The sequence below is a fragment of the Aulostomus chinensis genome, chromosome 23 (genome assembly GCF_037954235.1).
Source record: "Aulostomus chinensis isolate RoL2024-O1b breed Wild chromosome 23, RoL_Achi_v1.0, whole genome shotgun sequence".
Classification (NCBI taxonomy): domain Eukaryota; kingdom Metazoa; phylum Chordata; class Actinopteri; order Syngnathiformes; family Aulostomidae; genus Aulostomus; species Aulostomus chinensis.
The window spans coordinates 12,401,372-12,424,620 of NC_141342.1; the positions used below are offsets into that span (position 1 = coordinate 12,401,372).

At 42.2% G+C, this 23,249-nt stretch overlaps 2 protein-coding genes across 5 annotated transcripts; both read left to right on the forward strand.

Moving 5' to 3' along the window:
- The first annotated feature begins 56 nt into the window (after nucleotides 1–56).
- rundc3ab (RUN domain containing 3Ab) lies at nucleotides 57–11,572 on the forward strand. Its single transcript, XM_086196493.1, has 11 exons — nucleotides 57–381; nucleotides 4,529–4,644; nucleotides 6,022–6,149; nucleotides 6,855–6,940; nucleotides 7,020–7,109; nucleotides 7,191–7,271; nucleotides 7,841–8,006; nucleotides 8,892–9,049; nucleotides 9,133–9,252; nucleotides 9,789–9,889; nucleotides 9,983–11,572. The coding sequence occupies exons 1-11, from the start codon at nucleotides 275–277 to the stop codon at nucleotides 10,123–10,125; spliced, it is 1,296 nt and encodes a 431-aa protein (XP_086052619.1). The 5' UTR covers nucleotides 57–274; the 3' UTR covers nucleotides 10,126–11,572.
- Nucleotides 11,573–13,829: 2,257 nt separating this feature from the next.
- On the forward strand, nucleotides 13,830–23,239 carry LOC147239626 (protein FAM117A-like). 4 transcript variants are annotated; one of them, XM_086195651.1, is made up of 9 exons: nucleotides 13,830–14,165; nucleotides 14,256–14,499; nucleotides 15,545–15,690; nucleotides 16,284–16,385; nucleotides 16,745–16,888; nucleotides 17,535–17,663; nucleotides 17,953–18,142; nucleotides 19,062–19,233; nucleotides 20,302–23,239. In XM_086195651.1, exons 2-9 carry the CDS (start codon nucleotides 14,376–14,378, stop codon nucleotides 20,585–20,587), a joined length of 1,293 nt encoding a protein of 430 aa, XP_086051777.1. In that variant the 5' UTR covers nucleotides 13,830–14,165; nucleotides 14,256–14,375; the 3' UTR covers nucleotides 20,588–23,239. The 4 variants fall into 4 exon arrangements, with proteins under 4 accessions (XP_086051777.1, XP_086051780.1, XP_086051781.1 ...); XM_086195654.1 differs by having other exon boundaries at nucleotides 13,830–14,098; XM_086195655.1 differs by having other exon boundaries at nucleotides 13,830–14,068.
- The last annotated feature ends 10 nt before the right edge of the window (nucleotides 23,240–23,249 follow it).

The window sequence follows — 23,249 nt, forward strand, 5'->3', positions numbered from 1 at the left end:
ATGATGCAGCCCGTGTCCGTGACGTCACGATGAGGTCAAAATAGGCGGAGACAGAGTGAGAGAGACAGCAGACGTAATTCAGAGCTCTTTGAGTAGGATTAATAATAAAAACAGAGCCGGTGCATCTCCAGGTATCTCTTCCTCCTGCGGGCCGTCGGCGGCTCGGATGCGGGCAGGCCAGGCAGCAGCATCCTCTCTGGTCTCCTGGAGTGAATGAGGAGGGCCGGTGGCCGACAGGGAGGGGTCCTTTGATATCGGGGCTGCCTCCTCCTGGATGGTTCCCGGCTCTGTGCAGGCAGCGATGGCTATGGGAGATGTATCTAAAAGAGCGTCCGCTCGGAACGTGGCGGTGGAGCGAAAAAACCTCCTCACCGTGTGCAGGTCAGTTCTTCACCGTTTGAGTTTTTATACTCACCGGGTAAGTGTTCATAATGTCGCTGGATCTGAAGTTATTTTTGTTTGTTTGTTTGTTTTATTTTTTTTCAGCCTGAATGTAAATGACATGAGATGCATGCTGACGTCATCCTCGTAATAAGTCCTCTTTTTTTTAATGAACTGAGGGCCTGAATCCTGAATCTGTAAATAGAAATGCTGCAACTCAAGTGTAGCCTGGACATGGAGAGGGGGGCAGGCTGTCCTCTGTGTGAGTTTAGCACTGTCATCTTTGTCAGTACCATTTATTTTCTCCTCACTGATGGCGTGGTTGCTATGACGACAACCTTCTTGGGGCAAGGACTGGCTGGCACCCCAGGGACTCAGGGCAGGGAGGCAGCGTAGTGTTCTGTATGTACTACATTGATTGTTTTAACTTGAGAAGTATGAATAAAAATGTTTTTGATGTATTTATTTTAAAGTGTGCTGGAGTAAAACAACAACAACAACAACAACACACACAATTGAACTACTGCTTAGATCAAAAATACACATTTGAATCATTTTAAACCCTCAATGCTTTTTGAGAAAAAGGCATTCTTATTGGTACTTTTCCTAACGTGTCATATAAAAGGTGCCAGTTGTAACCGTTAAAACCAGCCAGCACCATGTTGTAGTACCACCTTGTACCTGAAGAGGAGATAGTGAGTCACAGCAACGGCTCTCCACCAGACGTCTGAGCTCTTCTTTCTCGCCAGCCTACCGAGGAAACTCAGTTGTGCCCCTGCCCTTGTTCTTTAGGTCACTTCCTGATGCTTGTGAATGTAAATAGACTTTTACAACAAGAGATTTGCCTCCTGGCCCAATATTGTCATCGTCAAAACAGACCAACGCAGAATCTGAATCGCCGCTGATGTCACACAAATCTGCCTGTCTACCTCACATTCCAGGAGACGGTTTGCCATCTTCGGCAGCTCCAGCAACCATAACCTCTAACCATGCGTTCCAGTCAGCTACAACCCAAACTTTCTGGCAACATGCTGCCCTCTGTTGGTTTGAAGTATGAGGCGCTAGCCTTGAGGTGCCAGCCGTTTCTTCAAACCAAAAATCCAATAAAGTAAAAAAAACACCATTAGGCTATGATTCCCATGTGTATATTCAGGGATATGCACGGTTACATCATAGGATACTCAAAAAAACTGCTCTATCCATCAGAAACAAATATTGTTTCATATTTTTCACCCTCACATTCTGCAAATTCTGCTCCTTCTTGTCCTCTGATTTGCTCCGTGTCCTCTGAAGATGGCGCCCAATTGGTCTATGTCCAGTTCTCCCTGGGTTTGAGGAAATAAGGCCCTTTAGCACCTAATATGTTACCTTGCCAAGCTGCTGGTAGTGCTGGCTTAACCACAGGTGGTGTGTGTGGTGCAAACTCAGTCGTTGCTGGTGCTGGTGGTGCGCTAGTGGTGTGAACCTGTAGTGGTGCTAGCCTAGCTGGTACTTGCCTTGCTGCTGGTGGTGCTGGCCCAGCTGCTTGTTTTGCTAGCCAAGCCACTGGTGGTGCTAGCCTTTCCATTTGCAGTACTAGCCCAGAAGCTGGTGATGTTAAAAAAGACGCTGGTGGTCCTGGCATTCTGCTCGTGGTGCTGGCCTTGCCAATCATGGTGCTAGCCCGGTTGCTTGTGGTGTTAGCCTTGCCTCTGGTGTTGCTAGCCTTTCCTCTGGTTGTGTTAGTCTTTCTGCTGGTGGTCCTAGCACCATCTTTAGAGGTCGGAGGTTGAGAGGACACATGAACAGACTTTAAAACATTTGTTAACCACTGATACAAAAAAATTATCTGTCCATTCGATCCCTGTTTCTAGATTAAAAACTGAACACTTTAAAGGAAATGCTGGCTTCATGTTCGTAGCGCACACATGTCAGAAGTAGTTCCAGAAGATCTACATCCATATTTTGACTTCTTCTGTCACTAGATGCTGCTTGAGCTGCCAAGATCTGAGTCACTGATGTCTAAAGTCATTAAAAAAAACAACTCAGTTTCATGGACCAGTTTCAAGCCTAAATCTACCAGTCACATGTTCAGGTATACACTCATGTCCTCATAACGCTGTGTGGAGACTCGAAGGCGAAGGTCTTACACATACACGTCGAGCTGAGCAGGTGAACTCAAATGCACCTTTGTCGAGCCGACACGCATATCTGGGTCATGTCCCCGTCCTGCGGCGAAACAGTCAAACGTGGAGGATTGTGCTCCTTTTTGATGTGGAGAAGAGTCAGCCAATAACTGTCCAGTATCTGGCCCTGCTGAATGAGGCATTGTTGCTTCCGGAACAATGGGGATTGAAAGCACTTGCCTCGCCGGCACGTGTTGGGATGAGCATTGTCTTGCTGAGACACACATCATGCAAGCGATCACGTGTCTGTTAAAGGCTCAGTTTTAAAACTGTTTCACTACTGGAGCCCCATCAGCAAAATATAAGGAATGTCTTATATCTGTTTTCACCATCTAATATCAACTAAATTATCAAAATATACATGTCTTATGGACCAATTGTAGACTGGTCCCATATGGTCCCTTTCACCTCCCAGCATGTGTTCTTGTCACTGGGCAGATAACGTTTGGCAGGTGTTCTTGCAGCAAATAGATGCGTTGAATTATTTATTTCTAGTAAACTTCCTTTCTGAGGAGGGTTATGTGGTTAAATGTTTATTCCAGACCACATAACATAAAGACATCGATTAATTACGCAGGTTTATTGTTAAACCTCACCATCTATATGTGTTATTTATCTGCTACTCTGATGATGGTGGTAATAATTTATTATTTATCTTTCATCATACAGACAATAGGACAGAAAATATAAAATACGTTGATCTGGATTTTTGCCACTTTTGTCACTTCTAATCCAATTCCAGTATTTTTTTTTCCAGACCAGATACACTAATTCCAGAGCCGTTTTTTTTGTTTTGTAAATACGTTCAGTTTAAATGTGTTGTAGTACATTTACATGAACTGTGTAAGGATTGGTGAGGTGTGTGGATCGGATCAATCATTGCGATATCTGATCCGGGATTAACGCCAATAATTCCACCTAATTCGGATATTATCAAGCCAATATACCAATTCTGCTTTAAAATGTTGGAAAACTAAGAGGCTGCTACCTAAAAATGTGTGTAATTCCCTCGTGCATAAAAAAAAAACATTTAATCAACTTTCAAAAAATTACCATAAGTTCTGACTAAATCAGAAATTTACCAATCATAGTAGTTCCAAACTGATGCCACAGTCAAACACCCCATCCTCCATAGAAGTTCTACAGTTCAACACCACTGATCATATAACTAGAATTTCCTCGTCATGTATCACCAGTAAAGAACTCTTGGAGGCCATCTTGATGAACTTGTAGATCCTGGTTCCTCAGGAGGGTTCTAGGTCCTTGCCGGGACAAAGATATTATCTGTCTTTCACTATTAGCCGTACTGTATTTAATTCAGGCGTTAATTGGATATTATTGATTGGTTGCGGAATGTCAATCCCTCCAGCGTGTGACCTGGAAATGTTGATCTCACCGTCTTTTTCTCTCACAAAAAGTTTCTGCTTGATTTCATAAAGGTTCATCTAGACATCCCCTGTGTTGTGACATAGTATATTTTAAGAAAACCTACATTCATGTTCTGTATCCATGTGAGAAGCCTCTGAGCGCACTTCTGTTTCTCAGTTTCCTTTAATTTTCATTTCTGTTTTTAATTTTGACTCATCAACTGACATTAGCTCCCTGAAACTGCTCACATTTTGCATCCGACTGACATCGTTTGTGAAAAATTCTCACGTACGTCAAGAAGTTCACTGCGGGCAACAGTAAACCTCCACCGCCACAGAACAGTGGCGGTGGAGGTTATTACATTTACACACCAGCCTTTTAAAAGTCCAGCACTAAGTGCTCAGAGAGGGCGGAGCTTCCTGACGGCTCTCCAAACAGTAAATAGGTGACCTCAGACTTTTGTGTGGAAATAAGAGTCAGCAGGAAACAGCTGAAGTCACACTGGTAATTGTTTGTTCCGTAATGTCTCCTATCTCCAGTAAACTGAAGCAAGCTTGGCAGATTCACAAAAATCTGGTCTGTTCCTCCGATGACGCTCCTTCTCCCTGACACAGGTTTTCAGTTAAGACCCTGCTGGAGAAATACACCGCCGAGCCCATCGATGATTCATCGGAGGAGTTCATCAATTTTGCAGCAATCCTAGAACACATCCTCAGTCACCGGTTTAAAGGTAGTAGCATGTTGTCCATCGTAGACATGATGATAGTAGCATGTTGTCCATCATAGACCTGATAGTAGTAGCATGTTGTCCATCGTAGACATGATGGTAGTAGCATGTTGTCCATCATAGACCTGATAGTAGTAGCATATTGTCCATCGTAGACATGATGGTAGTAGCATGTTGTCCATCATAGACCTGATAGTAGTAGCATATTGTCCATCGTAGACATGATGGTAGTAGCATGTTGTCCATCATAGACCTGATAGTAGTAGCATATTGTCCATCGTAGACATGATGGTAGTAGCATGTTGTCCATCATAGACCTGATAGTAGTAGCATATTGTCCATCGTAGACATGATGGTAGTAGCATGTTGTCCATCATAGACCTGATAGTAGTAGCATATTGTCCATCGTAGACATGATGGTAGTAGCATGTTGTCCATCATAGACCTGATAGTAGTAGCATATTGTCCATCGTAGACATGATGGTAGTGGCATGTTGTCCATCGTAGACCTGATAGTAGTAGCATATTGTCCATCGTAGACATGATGGTAGTAGCATGTTGTCCATCGTAGACATGATGGTAGTGGCATGTTGTCCATCGTAGACATGATGGTAGTGGCATGTTGTCCATCGTAGACATGATGGTAGTGGCATGTTGTCCATCGTAGACATGATGGTAGTGGCATGTTGTCCATCGTAGACATGATGGTAGTGGCATGTTGTCCATCGTAGACATGATGGTAGTGGCATGTTGTCCATCGTAGACATGATGGTAGTGGCATGTTGTCCATCGTAGACATGATGGTAGTGGCATGTTGTCCATCGTAGACATGATGGTAGTGGCATGTTGTCCATCGTAGACATGATGGTAGTGGCATGTTGTCCATCGTAGACATGATGGTAGTGGCATGTTGTCCATCGTAGACATGATGGTAGTAGCATGTTGTCCATCGTAGACATGATGGTAGTGGCATGTTGTCCATCGTAGACATGATGGTAGTGGCATGTTGTCCATCGTAGACATGATGGTAGTGGCATGTTGTCCATCGTAGACATGATGGTAGTGGCATGTTGTTCTTTTTCAGAAACACTGGAAGATAATGAATAGGTCATGGACACATCTAACTCTTAGTAACTAAAAAAAATTATATAATTATTATTCCAAAAATGTTTCCAAACAAATTTTATTAATAGTTTTGATTGAGAAACCACTGACCCTGAACATGGTGTGGAAGCTTGTTCCAGGTGCCTTTACCAAGTTGCAACACAATTTTTTCATCCTTCTGTAACTGCAACATGACGTCACTAACAAGCGACTAATACAAAGAGCAGAGTTCACTTAGAGAGCGACACTGAGGATGATTTCAATAACCTTTTCCAGGCTCTGGCAGCTGGTTCGATGGGCAGAGGAGTTTCTGGGACTTCATCCGTCTGGCCTGCGCTAAAGTCCCCAACAGCTGTATTAACAGCATTGAGAGTATGGAAAACATCAGTGCCTCGAGAGCAAAGGCAGGTCCTGCAGCAAAGATGTTGTTTTATTCTGTAAGGTAGAATTAAAAACACAACGGGGGGGGGGGGGGGCTGGAGTCTATCCTAGCTGACATTGGGTGAGAGGTGGGGTTCACCCTGGATGGGTCACCAGTCGCAGGGCCATCAGGAGCAATTAGGGGTTCAGTATCTTGCTCAAGGACACTTGGACATGGTCACCAGGGGAAGAGAGGTTTGAACCAGCGACCCTTTGGTTGCTAGATGGCCACTCCACCTTCGAACCATGCCGCCCCCATATATTTTAATGTTAAGTTTGCTGAAATTACTTCTTTTTGTTCATGTTCACGAAGGTTTTACTAAATATAATGAATATAACATGTTTTTTTGAACATATCTACAAAATTTTCAAGTTAAGGAATGGATTTTCATCCACTTTTTGCACATGAGCTTGTTATAATACATAATTGAATTTATGTATCTCTCTCTGTTATGTATCTTTTTAATTTACGATAGCTACATTTCTCATTAATTGTTTCTCCTTTTTCAGAGTAGCTGTTATTTAAGCTACAATATGTTCAATGAAACGATTCCATTGTTGGCCAAAGTTGTATTCAGTTAAGAATATAAAACGTTAGCATGTTGCCCATCACTCTGTCACCGTGTTCGGTGTTCCTGCGTGTGAGTGAAGAGGACTGGATTTACCATAACCTTTGGTGACCCCTTCAGGGCCGAGCCTGGGTGAGAGTGGCTCTGATGGAGAAGAGGCTCTCCGAATACATCGCTACTGCTCTGAGGGACAGCAGGACGACAAGGTTGGAGGCCTCGGAACACAGTTTTGGTATCATCTGATCTCATCTAGAACCGTGTCACATGTGGTTGTCTGTTCTTCAGGAGGTTCTATGCAGAAGGAGCCATCATGCTACGAGAGGAAGCCACAGTGCTGACGGGGATGCTCATAGGTCTGGGAGCCATCGACTTTAGGTGAGGGGACCTTCACATTCTCATGTCTCACTCATCAAACCCTTTAATAATATTTTTTTCTTCATGGTCTCTCTTACACAGTTTCTGTCTGAAAGGAGAAGCCTTGGACGGTAAATCCTCCGCTGTGATTGACTACACACCATATCTGAAATTCACACAAAGGTAAAAGCACCGGGGCTGTGTAAAAACAGACAAAGTAATACTTTAACAATTGAAACAAATGAAAAACAGTGAAAGCTCAAGTGTTTCCTGCCAAAAGAGGACAATTTCTAAACCCTGATCCCGATCTGCTCCACACAGAAATGAAAATATTTGTTTGAGCCAATGAGTAAATGATCTATTCAAAATAATTTACTTTCAGTATAAAAAATGTTCATTATCATGTCTTTGCAATTTGGAATAGCAATTTATCAATGATGACAACCTATCCTTATTATTGGAATTTCAACTGTAAAAATGTGGCATCTCTGTAAATTGTAACTTGGATACTTTTTGTTTTGAGAGTCAAGGAGCAAACAAGGGACATTTTTTTTGTCTAATTGATGAACATCCAACATGTGACTGAGCCTCAGAGAAATGCCACTACAATATTGATAAATCTTATCAAGGGCACCGTAGTCTCAGTTCACTCAGTATTTAGTAGAACTTGACTAACAATCTTTAACTGGTTGAAAATGCTGCTTTAGAGTCAGGAGGACAATAAAAACGAATCGTCTGCCTCTCTTCCTAAGTTACGATTACCTGAGCGATGATGACGATCGACAGAGCGTCGACAGCAGCACGAGTGATGACAGCATCCCCGAGCATCCCTACATCCCCCTGGTCACTGATGAGGAGAGCTGGAGCACAAAGTGTCGCAAGATGGAGCAGAGGTTTAAGATCGTCAATGCTCAGAAGGTGTGCAACCATCCTTTGCTGTTTGAAATTACAGACAGCAGAACCATATGGTATTTTAGGAAGAGAACTCATGGCTTTGTCCCGCAAGCATGCAGCGTCGCTTGGACTACAGAACACCAACTGGCAAGGACCTTAACGATGCCACTTCTGACTCGTTAAGTCATGTTATTTCCTTTTTTTTGAGGACGCGCTGTGGTTCTCTGCTTTTCTTTGACATATTCAGTCCAAAATTGCAGTGCTATTTAAAAAACAAAACACAAAACGACAGTTTCTTTCTCTCTAGGGCTTCTGTACTCTTTGTTTCACCTAATTAGCTTAGCTTAGCTTAGCATAAAGACTGAGGTAATTCCTCTGCTCCCTGGATCCTTTGGCTCTCAGATTCGATGGTATTATGACAAAAGGTCTTATGCTCCTCAGCTAACATGTTATCCAGCCACAATGGGTTAGAAAGTTAGGCTGGTTGGTAGGGCTAACACCCACAGGGCCCCGGGGAAAAAACTGTTTTCCCTTAACCCGTGTAGCTACAGTAGAGTGGGAAATATGCTTTTTCACAGCTGACACTTTGACCCACATGTGACATAATCACATTAGAAACATTTAACTGACATAAAACTGACAATTTCTTAAGCTTCCCCAGTCTTTATGCGAAGCTAAGCTAGCTTGATTTGCTACACCCTTGCAGCAGAGGGAAGGAAGAATGAGCAGGAACAATTAAATGCATTTTCCCGCTGTGTTAAAATGTTTCTGATATTCCTTTTTACTCTCCAGAAACAAAAACTTGAGTAAAAGCAGAGAAACTGTAATGTTTGACATTGAAAAATGAGCTCTTTAATACGGTGAACGTCACAGAAGAATATGCTTCTTCTCGTGGCTGTGCGTCGTCAGGGTTATCTGGAGGAGCTCGTGCGGCTGCGTGAGTCACAGCTCAAGAACACAGAGACGGAGAACAAGAGACTCAAGGTCCGACTGGAGGAGCTACAAAACCAGAGCCAGCAGGAGAAGAAGGAACTGGAAGCCATAGTCCTGGAGCTTCAGGAGCAACTGTAAGTGCAACACACGGTCAGCGTTGTCTAAATGTGGCATTTGCATGTTTGTATGTTTGTATAATAATTCTCCTGTTTGCCAGGACAAGCTTGATTCCATGTGACAACAACCACTTGGCCAAACACCTGTCGATCCCTCTGGTTAACCAGTGGCCGACGCTCCAGCCATACAACAGCCAGGAGGATGTCAAGCTGTATCGCAGGTTTGACCCAGAGTTTGTCTCCCTGTCTTTGGGTTCACTGCAATAATCAATACGCATCACACAACAAAGAAGAGAATAATTTTGTCACATTTTGTCATTTTTCTATTGGGATTTTAGGTTTATTTTTAAAACCTTATAATCATTTGATCAAAATAAGTCAATGTAATGATCATTCAGCACATTTCTGCCATTAAAACAATCAATTTACTCATTTTTACTTCCTATGAGGACCTCTTGATCTTTTCCTGCCTGTATCTGTCACACTTTAATGCTCTTGCACTTATCTCAAATATCTTTTTATCATTCACTGGGTGGATAAATGAATTTGTCATATTGAAAATTTGCCATTAATGTACTCAAACATTTTACAATATATTTCATGATATTATTGCTTATTCTATATCAATTTTCATGCCCTCGATTAGAATCACAGTTTCTAGAATTAATTTTTTTTTTATTGTTATTATATTGATTTTGATATTTCTCAGTCCAGTGTGGTCCACCAAATTCTTGGTGTTGCTTCTGTTGACCTGTAGGAGGAGTTTTCCCAGCACAGAGCTGCTGTCAGTGGAGATCAGCCTGGATTCAGATTCTCAGAGGGTTGAGGGGAAACAGAACGGAGGCGCCTGGTGCACAGGTGACATTTTAGACAATCATACAAGCAAACATGTGGTTACCTTTGAAAATAATAAATGAGTAAACACAAAACATGTCTCTGCTATCCTTCCAGGAAAGGACTACACCCCCTCCATGATGGGACTTTGTGGGTCCTTGGCCTCTCTTCCGAGCTGCAAGTCTCTGGCAAGCCTCAAGTCCAGCGAGTGCCTGGTCAACATCAGCACAGAGAACAGTCCTGCCCTGTCTCCCAGCTAGGGGGCGCCAAAGAAACCCCACCAACTACTTAACAGACACAACAGAGACAATTAAAACTGTTGGTCCGTGGACGAATGCTCTCTTATGTGGTCCTTACGTGAGTCCCTTTACTTTAAAGCTCAGCCCTCTTGCAAATGACACATTTTTCAGGGTTTGTGAAAGTGTAGCCTCCCAGTCTGAGACTGTCGCACAAAGACGCAGGAATAGCTGCGCTACTGCCCAACAGCCTCCCTCAGTTTCACTGTCATGATGATTAAGCCTCCTGCAATGCAAAACTTCTGGCTCAAAGTCTGAGCTGTCTTTCGTCATGATGCTTGATTTTGTGCAGTTACAGTCATGTATCGTCACTGGCTACGTTCATGGAAAACTCACTGTGGTGGTACTTGTTCATTCATCTGTGTCTCCTCAGTCAGTCTGCATGTCTTATCCTGCCTGTTGCATCAGACCGGCAGTGCAGGATGGATGAACTGTTAAAAACCTTTTTGAGGAACAGAAACACGTTATATTGAGGACTGGTTGATAGTTACAGAAATGAGAGAGGAGCTTATGATATGCTTAGATGTGTCTAGAGTGATTATGGTGAAGATGATCTAAAATGAACAGAAACAGCTTACGTGATCTTCCACTGGGAGTTTAGGGCATATTCAATCATAGATTAGATACAGAATTTAGTATGTTAAATAAAAGAAAGGTTTCCAGAGCCACTAAAATGTGAACATACATTTAAATAACAAAACAAAACATAATATTGCATACAAATGCAAAGTGCATTTCGACTATGCAGAACGAATGTTTTCATTGTCTTTTTCTACAAACCTGGTGTCATAAAATAGTTCCAGCAGGAGAGAAACAGTGAATGTGCAACGTGTGTGTATGACTTTTGGTCTCTGCCATCTGTTCATTTTATGTTATTCTTTATTTCATGACATACTTAATGGTGTCATTTACCGTCATGTAAATTGCAATCTCATGCAGTGTTGTTGACAGCTGGGAAACATCGTGTTACTAATAACTGCAATAAAACTGCCTTTTTTGAAACCAAGAATGTTAGCGCTCATTGTGAATTGTAAGGGCGAGCTGTGACTCTCCACCCTTGGCCCTGAAACGCTTGATGATTCTGCATTGACTAAAAACAAAGCTCATCCTCATTAAAAGTAACTCTTGAAAACAGTGTTGTTAACAGACTAGAAACAGTGTCCTTCTCCCCGTGAGTACTGGCAGTGACAATGGGCTAATATTACTAACCACAGCCATCATGAACCAAGAGGTTAGCCATTATAGGAACATGCCAACTTTTTATGAAATATGCACATTTTCCATCATTTGTAGCAGGATAGATACCAGTCTCTCCAAAAGCAAAATATAATTTTCTCCAAATGGTTAAAACAGATTTGGCAGTGAGCTTTGAGGAAGCTTTTTCCACCGCCCCGTTGCTAGCATTCGTTGCTGCTAAGCTAAGCTAGCTAGCAGTTTGTGGAGTTTTGGAGCTCTGTAATGGGCACGGAGAGGAGAGAAGGGTCTCTGTCTGCTTGTTAAACTCTTAAAACGATGGAAAATAAACATGTCTCTCAAAAAATTGGCGTATTAATTTTAGCAGCTTTATATGTACTTAGCATGTGTCTTAGCAAGTGCAGCGCAGGTCCTCATAAAGGGTAGCCCTGTAAAAGCCCACCCATGTAGAGGGAAGATGCTCCATGTTTCTGTCATTTGAAATTAGCCTGTCATTGAATTTCATGGCAGGCATCTGTAAAATATATAGCTGGCCAACCAATCACAGAACTCAAAGCCTAGAATTGCCCCCTAGCAACAGAGGCAGCAAAATTCTGATAGGGAGAGATATTAGGAGCAGTGAGTTAACCCTTCACCTAACCTAGGTCGCTTTGAAAGGTTTCTTTCCTACTAAAACTTTTGATTAAATGTTGCCTGTCAAATAATGGATTGAAAAATCAAATTAGAATTCTTAAATTCTTAAAAACTATCATTTCTTTGAAGCATATCTTATTCTCTCTGTTCAGGCCCCACTTTGATCCTGATTCATCTGAACATGTTTTGAATGAATTTCCTTGAAATTTCATCAGCCGATGACCCTTATTTAGCGGGTGATTTTTTATGTAATGCCACTGTGCAGTTTGAATTTGTGGTTTTGGGTGAAACATCCTGAAAACTATTTGAAGGATTGTTATGAAACATTTCCCTTCAGGGTGAAATGAAATAACTTAAGTGTTTTTGCTCATAAGTTGCTTTCCCATCAGCTTGTTTTTTATTAATTTTTTTACATTTTTTTTCTGCAAATGACTTGCAGTTTAATTATCACCTGATTAAAAATGATGTCACAGTTCACAATGAAATTTAACATAAAAATTACAGAACAGGGAGAAAAATAAAATGATTGTCAATGAATAGTTGACTGTTTCCAACACACCAACACATGATCTTCCCCCCCTGTGATTCGGTAAGTCTCTGTATTCACATCTCTCCTTTTTAGCTTAATTTGTCAAACAAAATGGGTTCCTAACAGTCTGCATGGGGGGTCAAAGGTTAGGATCGTTCATTAATTAACACAGACAAATACACAGAGGCTAAACAAACAGCAGCTGAAGGTCCTTTGGTAAAGACTGCAAATGCATTATGTAGGAGACACATTCCAGATTGACATACTGTCCAGTTAGCTCCCTGGTTGAAAATGAATTGAAACAAAATGTACGTGAAAAGTTGACTTTACTTAGCTGCCTTTGTCTTTGGTTGTTTTGTGGAAGTGACATCACTGGCAGGTGCAGTTTTACAAGATAGATGAGCAGGCCCCTCAACACATGCTTCAGCCTTCTGTGATAAAGCTCTCCCATCAAGGAGGGTGAGACACAAGTTTGTTATCATTTAAATAAGTACGCATTTGTCGCTGGCTTAGTTTGGGTGAGGGGAATCTTAGATTGAGGATCTGCAAGTGAAAAGTGCATGCCATGTTATCTCTGGCTCCTTTCACAGTCCCACCATTGACACTCCCTTTGCAAAGAGTCAGGGCATTTATCTCCCACAATGCACTCTCCCACTCTCTCTCTCTCTCTCTCTCTCTCTCTCTCTCTCTCTCTCTCTCTCTCTCTCAAACACACACACACACACACACACACACACACACACACACACACACACACACACCAAACCACCCAGATCTATCTTGCATGCCTAAGGATGAATGAATGAGTGTTGTAAGAGTGTAATCAAAATATAAAATCATAATAGCTTCTATATTTAATAAAGTTTAAAAGTTAAAGATCATCTTCACATATGTATGAAGGATACAAAAATACTATAATGTGTGTCTAAACATTGTGCTGAAAACTAACTGAATTTGCCACATTAAAATAGTTTAAATGCTACCTTTTTGCTCATTAAAAACATGAATACACAAATATGTAGTTTAACATTTATTTGTAGCTTTAAATGTGACAGTTTACAGTTAGAAACTAATTAAGATTAGACATTTAAACACTAGTTTAACGGTGAAACTCACTAAATATAAGTTATGAGTTGGGGGCGGTGACAAAAAAATTCATCTTCTACTTCTGATGGATTTGTGCCATATTGACCAATAGGATTAAAGTTTAAGTTTGCATTAACCAATCGAAAGTGAGAGTCACGTTTAGTCCCGCCCTCGAAATCATTAAAGCACACCAGCGTGGCGGAGGTGTTTTGGAGTTTGCGGCATAACGAGCACACGGAGTAGACTGAGCGTTGGCCCCCCTCGCAACCTTCTGGGCCGTCACAAGTCGCTCCAGCCTTAAAATACATAATGAAATATACTCCCAAATGTGCTCAGAAGACGTAGGAGTTGACGTTAAAGTGACTTTTAAAACAGGAGCCGCTTCCTTATTCGACAACTGGGTAAAATATCTCAACATCCTCACAAAGAAACTTTGCTGGCTAGGCTGCTAACTCGCCTGAAAAAGTATGATCACCGCGGAAGACTTGATCTCAAGTCTTAAGTAACGACTCGTGTGTCGAGCTAAGTGTTCCTGGTTCTTGTATTGACTCGGAAATGGCATGTAAGTGACTCAAGGGTGACTTTTGTAACTTTTTTTTTTTGTGTGTGTGGCTAATACCGTGATCATCATCCTCATCATCATCATCATCAGTGGAGGAAGAGTTGCAGCTTAGCCTGCTAGTGTTTCCAGAGCGCCCCCCAGACCTCCACCAGGCAGGACTTCCATTACTGTTCTAGTTGTTGGAGAGCTAAATAGTTCCAGAGTGGAAGTATGTCTGGCCGAGGTGGAGCTGCACAGACCCGGGGAGCTCCAGTGGGTCCACAGCCCCTCAAGGCGACCATCCCCTACCAGCTGGCAAGCAGACCTCGGCCCAGCCGGAGAGATGGAAGGACAGGTAAGTGCTTCATCTGTCTCAAAATCAAATGTAGGGGTTCTTGATAAAATTATTTAAACAATGTGAATATAATGGGAAAATTGGCGATAGCAAATATTAAGAAAGTCTGTTAAGTTCAGAAAATCATACTTATGAGATATCAAACTTCAAAATCATACTTATAAGAGCCTTTAAAACCTGAAAGACACCATAGCTGTCAGAAGAGGAAACAAAATCTCATCTCAACATCTTAGCTAATACAGTATTGACATGTTAACATTTAATTGCCCAGCCCTAATTGATAAATAACTATTAGCCTCAAAAGTGATGGACTTCAACTGACTGCTTTACATTAGAAATTCTGCATGTGACGCTATGTGATCAACATCAAAGCTTAAAAAAGAGGGAAGAAAGTAACAACCTCCAAACACACTTTCAACACTGTGTGTGGTTTATGTACTTTTATCTCCATTTATCTCGCGTCTGGTGGATTTGACCACCGTGATGTCACTTGCGATTTTAGTGAAAACAGAAATCGAAGTAATCGATTAGATTGCAGGAAAATTATAACGTTTCTCTTTTGCGATAGAACAGTGGGTAGGCTTGATTATTCATTCCATCCATTCATCCGTTTTCTATACTGCTTATCCATTGGGGTCGCCAGTCTGTTGCAGGGCCATCAGGAGCAATTAGGAGCTCAGTGTCTTGCTCAAGGATACTTCAGCATGGTCACCAGGGGAAGTGAGGTTTGAACCAGCGACCCTTCGGTTGCTAGATGGCCACTCTCCTCCGAGTCATGCCGCCCCTCCCAAAAAACCCCAAATGTTCACTTTGACAGGATGGCAGACAGAGAAAACAGAAGAAAAATATATATGTAGGAGGCTGGACCCAGAGAATTTGGTATAAAGTCTTTCCAGAGGAATGTAATATTTTGTATGAGGTCATTAAGAATATGAATACATTATTATGTTATCGTTTGCTTCGAATGTGCGGGCGAAGTCCTTGTAGGTCAAGACTTGATGTTTTCATGTTTTACCACATGTAATTAATTGTATCCGACTGACAGCTGGAAAGGCTAAACCGCAGCAGCTGAGCCCTGGCATGAGGCGGACCATGTCTCTGGACGCCATCATCGGCCCCTACCTGCAGGGTCACTGGCCTAAAGAAGCCGAGGGCCACGGCAGCACGTCGCGCAAGGACAAATCAACTCAGGTCAGCACCAGATTTTTCAGCGTTCTAACAGATTTAACAAGTTTCATGATGGACAAATACGACATGTACCAAAGATGGTCGTAAACCGAACCTTTGATTTCTTTTTTAGATGAGACGGGTTAGTTTGTGGGCAAGGTGAGGTTGAGAAACTGTATTCACGCCGTTGCTTAATAAGTTTAAGGGAGTGCGCTTGCACAGCTCTTGCTCAGTGAGAACCACAGCCTTGAGAACGGCCCTTGAAGTCAGCTGACGAGGCCGTTTTGGCTGCACCCATCCTCTCTGCAAGCACTGCTCTTAGGTTGCCCACATCCTCCCCCTGGTTTTTTTTGTTTTGTTTTTCAATCTCTTCTGCTCCTTCGGTCCTCCAAAGGGTGAGATAATCTGGTGATGCGTGTGATGTGGCTACATATTAGCTTTTCAGCATGAGAAACTGAACCGTGCAACAAGCGAAATCCTGATCTAAACAGTTGAAACTCGATCAGCATTCAGCTCCCTTATGTATTAGCACATTTTAACGTGACTGTTTGCTTGTCTTACTGTGTGATTGATTGATTGATTGATTGATTTATTGATTTTACTTTTTTCATCACCAGACTCCAGACTCATGGTCCGACATAACGCAGAGCAGGAGCAGTAGCAGTAGCGGCAGCCATAAACGCTCGCAGTCGTGGGGCAGCACTGAACACCTCCAGGAGGTAAATCTTTTCGACACATCCCCGTCAACCAGGTTTGATAAAATGAATGATTCTGTGAATCAAAGATGAGGAAAAAAAGACACCCCCAGACCTAACTCACTTATTTTGACAGCATTAAGCAACAGGAGACCATGACCTCATCGCTGAAGAAGTTCCCCTTTTTAACAGCTTTCACCAGACTCCTCATCTGTTTTATCTCCAAATCAAAAGTACATTATCATGACCCCCCCCAAAATAAAAAAATTCAGATAACGTCCGACAAATCCTGCTTGTAAAACTGTGAGATTTATAAGTTTGAAGGACTTCCTCCGTGTTTGTGTGCATGCTGATTGATTGATGGTAACCTCTGTTGATTGCAGATTGCTAAACTCAAACAACAGCTGCAACTGCAGCAGCAGCAGCAGCAGCAGCAGCAGCGCAGCAAACCTGCAGTCTCGGGGGGGCATGACAAAGACTGCCAGCATGGCTATCCTCAGGGGAGCTGTAGCCTAGGAACTACTCAGGTACCTTAATCAACACACAGCACCGCTAATACCTCACACACACACACACGTGTATATACTCACGAAGCAAATTTGTCAACAGATCTGAAATATTATCTTTTGATTACAACGCAGCCCGTCTTGATGCCTGTCTGTCTCCACGTTTGAGTATGTAAAGTCTCTGTGATTACATTCATCATCACAGTGATAAACGCTCACAAAGGAAGTGAGTAAACTGAAACACTGAAGCAACAGGAAGACCACTAGCTCACATGGCTTCTGCTTTTCAGCACAGCTGTTGCACTGTCTGAAGAGGTTTAAGTGTGGCAACATGACACACAGACAGGGAAGTTTGTAAGTGTGTGTGTGTGTAACCCGCACACATGCAAGGTTTTGAGAATCATTTTGGAACTTCACGAGTTCCCGTGACATCTCAGCACATGCTGCTTTAATCCTCAAGAATTTGCTTTGGGCGCTGTGTTGGAAGGCTTCGGTGTTTTGTTGTAATAATAACGTTAATACCACTCAACACACAAAGAATTTAGATCAAGGTGCTTCACAACCTGAAGAAAACCAAAAAAGATGTGTGTTTTTTTTAATTATTTATTTATTTATTTATTTTTAATGTTGCTGCCTCAAAATCTATAAACATTGTTTGTTTTCTCAGACTCAGCCAATTCCCATCCCTCTGGCTCCCCTGTCTATTCTGGTCCCTCGGCTCCGCTGCAGCGTTGAGGGCCTCAACCAAGAGCTGGAAGGCATGTTCATCTGCCAGCCAACGCATAATCATCACCGGGTAACTCTCACCTACACCACACAGCATAGACTTTTTTTTTCTTTTAAATGGCAGCCCTGTATTAACTTCAAATCTACAGCAGAGAACATTCCACTTAAGGCTCTGCAGCAGTATCCTCCCGACTGGGGATGTGTAGTATGCAGGAGTGTGGTCACAAAGATGGCCGCCATCTAGTGTGAATGCCAGAGAGATTCACCCAGCTGCTGACCAGCTTTTGTGTGAAGTCATTTTCAGAAAGTTTGTACGAAACACTACCTGGTAGTCATAATGTATCACTGTTTCCCATCAGCTCCTCGAGGTTCCTGATGGGCATCGTGCTCCAGTCCCCCTTCACAGCAGCAGCAGTGAATCTCAGAGTGACCCGGCCTTCAGCACGCCGCTCTCCTCCTCATCCACCTCCTCCTCACCCTGCTCCTCTCCTACCAACATCTCAAGCTCCCCGCCCAGTTCTGAGGACGCACTTCTGGACCTGCAGCAAGGTCAGCCTCACCACTAGGTTTTGCACTTTCCTCTGTTGTCCAGTAGCAGAGTGGCGTTATTGGAATCCCACCATTATACTGCATCATCACAGTAGAGACGCCTGGCTCACCTCTATAGTCGAGTAAAAACCCTGACTTGTTTGTATTTGTATAAGCCAATCATAATCATTGTGGGCAGTGCTAATTCCTGTATGCGCACCTTACAAAAAGACATCCGGTTAAACCGCGTTTTAATCAGGTGACTGTGCACTAACTTAGATCATGATCCAGATCAGCATTCTCAGCGTGTAGAGTAGCTTGCTTGCTCAGAGTTGTGGCGATGTAGCGTTTCATCTAGCGATGGCAACTGACTTAATCATCCAGTTGCAAGATCTGGTTGCAAGTGAACCACTTCAGGTGGGAACGTGATCAGACTTGATGTGGTGTAGGCACCAGTGCGTCCATGCCAGTACAGAGAAAGAAGTTGTGGATGGAAGAGTACCACCCAACACAGACGGAAAGGGACTGAGTGTGAGATTGATAAGTACAGATAAAAGACTTCAAGGTCAGGTTTGTTGCACCAGATTTGATCGCAATTAGGTTCTCGCTTTTGTGGGTTTTCTGCATACGTCTCTAAAAATCTAGCTTTGGTAGCTGACTTTGGTTTCTCATGTGTCATCTGTTAGTGCAGTATGATGAAGGGAAAGTCCCTGCCTCCTGTAAAGGATTTGTCTTGTAATTTTAAAGCGTAGTATTTAAGTGTGTGTGTGTGTGTGTGTGTGTGTGTGTGTGTGTGTGTGTGTGAGTGTGTTGACAGTCAGTCTTGTCATCTAAGTGCAGTGTGGAGAATAAGGGGATGTGGGGTGTAAAATATTAAGTTCCTTGTACCTGTGGTTGACCAGTATTCTATATTGACTTGCTGTGTTCTCTGGTTCCTCAGGGTTGACAGACGGAACCGAGGGGGGCCTCCTTTCTCCGTTCTCCCCCCACAGTGAGGCTGACCCCTCCCTGCCTCTCTTGATCTCCTCCTCACCGGGACCCAACAAAAGCTGCTGCTTCCAGAGGGAACCTCCAGAGGGCTGCGAGAAAGTCCGAGCCTGGGAGGAGTCGAGGTACATTTAAATCTCAATATGTATGTGTTTGTCTCCTTTGTCAACTGGGGGCCTACATTTCCCAGAATGCAACTCAACCACCACACCAACATAGCACACCCAAACATGGCTGACATAACAGGGCCCCTCCGATATAGCATAAAACTAAGAAACAAAAGTATTTTTATGTAGTTATTACAATTATATAATATAATAATATATATTCTTATTATATTTACATATTATTTTTTAAATTTCTCTTAAATGCAGTTTATATGTATTTAAAATATGTCATATTTATGGGAAAACAGACTTCTCATCTAAACTGCCTTATTCAAGTTTGACACCTTGATGACATTCAAACACATCATCATGTGACCGAGCTGACACTGAACACATCACAACAAACGCTAACTAGCTTATTTGGCGAACTAGCTCTTATCCTGGGGATTTCAACACGGATTTGAACATGGGACTGGCGTGACTTGCTCTGAAGTATTGCATGTTTACCACAGTAAGCACTGCTGCCTGGAGCCTCAGCACTATGCAGCACAGACCACTGACGTAAACTAATTGTTTAAATTTTCCAGTAAACCGTCCTTCACTGTGATTTGATCACACAGCTGTAGCGGTCGCTTCTAAAATATGCTCATGGGGGAGAGGAGGGCTGTCTGAATTTAGTTTTCACAGCTGTCCGTTTAAAAAAAAAAAAAAAAAAAAAAAATCGGCTCAATTAAAAATTCTGACAACCATGTTGATTCATTTCCTTGTGTTACGATGGCCAGTGAATTTCACTCCTAGTAACCTCAAGTGAAGCTCCAGCTAATGATGCTAGCGCTCTTAGGTGTTAGCCTCTGTAAAAATGCCTCCCATGCTGATGGTGCTGGGTCCAAGTCCAGTTGGCAACTGTGCTTACACAAAACAGGTTATACTTGTTCAGCGTTAATTATGTACTGTGAAACACTGAAGTTTTAAGGTGTACTGTATAGTCCTGTGTAATACACAGACAAATACCCCTGCTGGTGGAGCGTGACACCCTTTGGTGCACAGCGTCATCCTCACAGCCTCCCTCTGCTCTCGTTCCTCCAGCACTCCAAGCCAACCAAAGCCAGCCCTCATCTCCTCCTGCCCAGACCCCAATAAGAAGGTAAACTTTACCCCCCATGGGGGCTCAGCCTTCTGCCCCGTCAGCCTCCTTAAGCCCCTGCTCCCCTCCATGGACCTGTTGCTCTGCAGCCTGGCGATGTCTACATCAGGCGGTTGCTCAAGCCAGGGAGCGCTCTCCTGCCAAGCAACCACCTCTGGCAACCGGGTGGCTCCTCCCACCGATGCTGCTGCTGTGGGAGACGGCTGTGGAGACGGCCTCTCCTTCTGATCCTTTCTCTGCTAATATTCCAGTGGTCTGGGACAGACTTGTTATTGTTGCTTTATTTTAGTAAAGTTTCTTTACTATAGAAAATAGATTAATGTAAAAAAAAAAATAATATAAAAAATAATGATTATTGTACTGCAACTCAATCCAAAGGATATGCTTCATAAGCTACTGGCTTTAGAGTTCCATGTATGGTGACATTCCTAAATTAAGGCCTGTTTCAGTTCTTTCGCTCTGTAATCCAAAGAGAATTTTTGGTCAAACACAAGTTTGTGAGAAGAGCCGTGTGACGACTGCACGCTTCCCTTACTCTAGAATAAGAGATGTTATGGGGGGATTGGAACCCCCCCTCACTCACTGCACAGGTTTTGTTTCCCCAAACACACGATGGAGATTGAGTTAAAACACAGCAGCCTGGAAAAAGGTTCGCTTAATCCTGATAGTTACCTGGTTCTCACCTTACATTATTTGACCTAAATTGACCTCGCACCTTTGGTGTACACAGCGTGACAAATCAGTCGTTCCCAGAATGAATTATAATAGAGACTGAAGGGAATTTGGAACTCGGTGGTGGTCGCATCAGGGCTCCAGCTCACGCATTCCTGCTTGAAATGAATTAAAGCGTTGAATTTTTGTATGTTTACTTTCCAAAAAAAAGTTAGCATGCATTGATGGATAAAAGCGGTGTTTCCTTTTAGATGTGTACTTGATGGTATGTTTATAGTTGGAAGGTTGACTACCTGACCTCTTCTAGTGGCGTAGAATCCTCATTCCTAATGTTTAGCTTTTCTCTTCCGCTGACAAGTTGATGTTCCAGTAGTTTTTATTTCTGGTAGAAAAGTTTGCACAAATTGAACTGCTACTTCGTCGAGTCGCAATTCTTATTTTTTTATACTCACTTTTGTACTTTGTAAAGTAGTAATGTGTATTTTCTACATCTTTTTTTTTCAATTATCTGCAACATAAGCTAAAAAAAAAGAAAGAAACCCTGTTACTTTGAGTTTTGTTCTGTCAGTATAATTGAGACAGGTGTTACATGAAAAATTGTATCAGGTAGATTTTTTTTATGCACTTCCAGGAGAGGGTTTTATATGGAGATGTTTCCTCCATATGTTAGTCCTGGGTTCATTGTCTCTGACAGGTGTGTGTGTGTGTGTGTGTGTGTGTGTGTGTGTGTGTGTGTGTTCACGCGCATGTGGATGAGATGTTAACTAGTCTGATCTTTTTGACTAACTTTTCATTTTAGTAACCCGGTGAAATACAGTTGGATTCACCATGTTGTCCGTTCCCAAAATAAGCCCCAGTGTTTTGTTAGTCTGTATGGATGTCGGGGAAGTTTTGTTATCTCAGGTTCTGCGCTTTGTCCACATAAATATGACTGATAATGTGTTTGTCTGATTTATTAAAGTAGTCTAGAGCAAAACTTTCAGTGCTCTGATTTTGGTTCTTGTGAGGTAGAAACTTTGTAGAAATCCAGGAATTGTTAGCTCCATGTACGTGCGATTATACACACCAAAATTTCAAAGATTTTTCAGAAAATGACAAAATCCCAGTGGTTGGGTTCTCAGAATTATGCTATGCTAAACTAGTTAGCCTTTAGGGGCATTGAATATGGCTGTAGAAACATATTAAGGTTGGATTTTTGGAATTTGGCTTTTGTCAGAACTTAGCATTTTCTGCTTAAGACATGTAGGACATCCCCATATCAGGTCCAGAGCATTTTTTTGGAAATACAGCACATTTGGAATATGTATTTGTTTTTTACAGCAGGCTGAAACCTTTTGACACGACTGACCTCTTTATAGCCAGAAATGTAAACATGTTAGGTTTAAGCTAACGTGCTAACAAGGCTCATCTAACGTCTTAAAACACATTCAAAAATCTTATTAAACATTAAGCAATCCTAGTGATGCAAGCAACCAACTGAACGTCACTTTCTTTTCCATTTAAAAAAAAAAAAAAATTTGCAAAGTCATGGTGTGTAACACTGGTAGAGAAGGAAACAAATACAACAATCTTTTGTTCCACCCTCAGTTTTTATAACAAGCTTCGCCAGTTGGAATTAAAGCGGTTGAAAAATTAAATAAGAATCTTTGTCAGTTTCAGTCTTTGTTACCTCCAAACATGGTTGTCAGTCACAGAATTAGCAACTTTGAACACTGTACTGTTGGAATCGTAACTCTTAATTTGCCCCAAATCACATCTTTACAGACCTTCAGACCTGTTAGTTTTGCCTAAGTCCTGCGCTTATATGAAAAATTAACGAACCTGCCTTAAAGGGATAGTTCACCCAAAAATGACATCCAGCCATTACCTACTCACGCTCATGCTGATGGATGGATTAGTTGACAAAACACTGCTTGAGTTTACTGACCGTTTTAGACAGTGAGGAAAAACATAAATGGATTATTTTAGACATGCAGTGTGGAGACATTTTATGTTTTGTTTTGTTTTGTTTTTTACATAACAAAATTGAGAATTCTGCAACACCCTCACCTGAGAAACTTGCTGCGTTTGTCGAGTAGAAGAGACTAAAGAGAAACTGTCACTTTAAGAGGAAAACATAAGAAATAAATCGGCGCTCTTCGAAATTTAAGGTTTAATGGGTCTACATTCATTTTTCACTGCTTGTAATATAGATGCTGCTGTTTGAGTCATTTTTTTC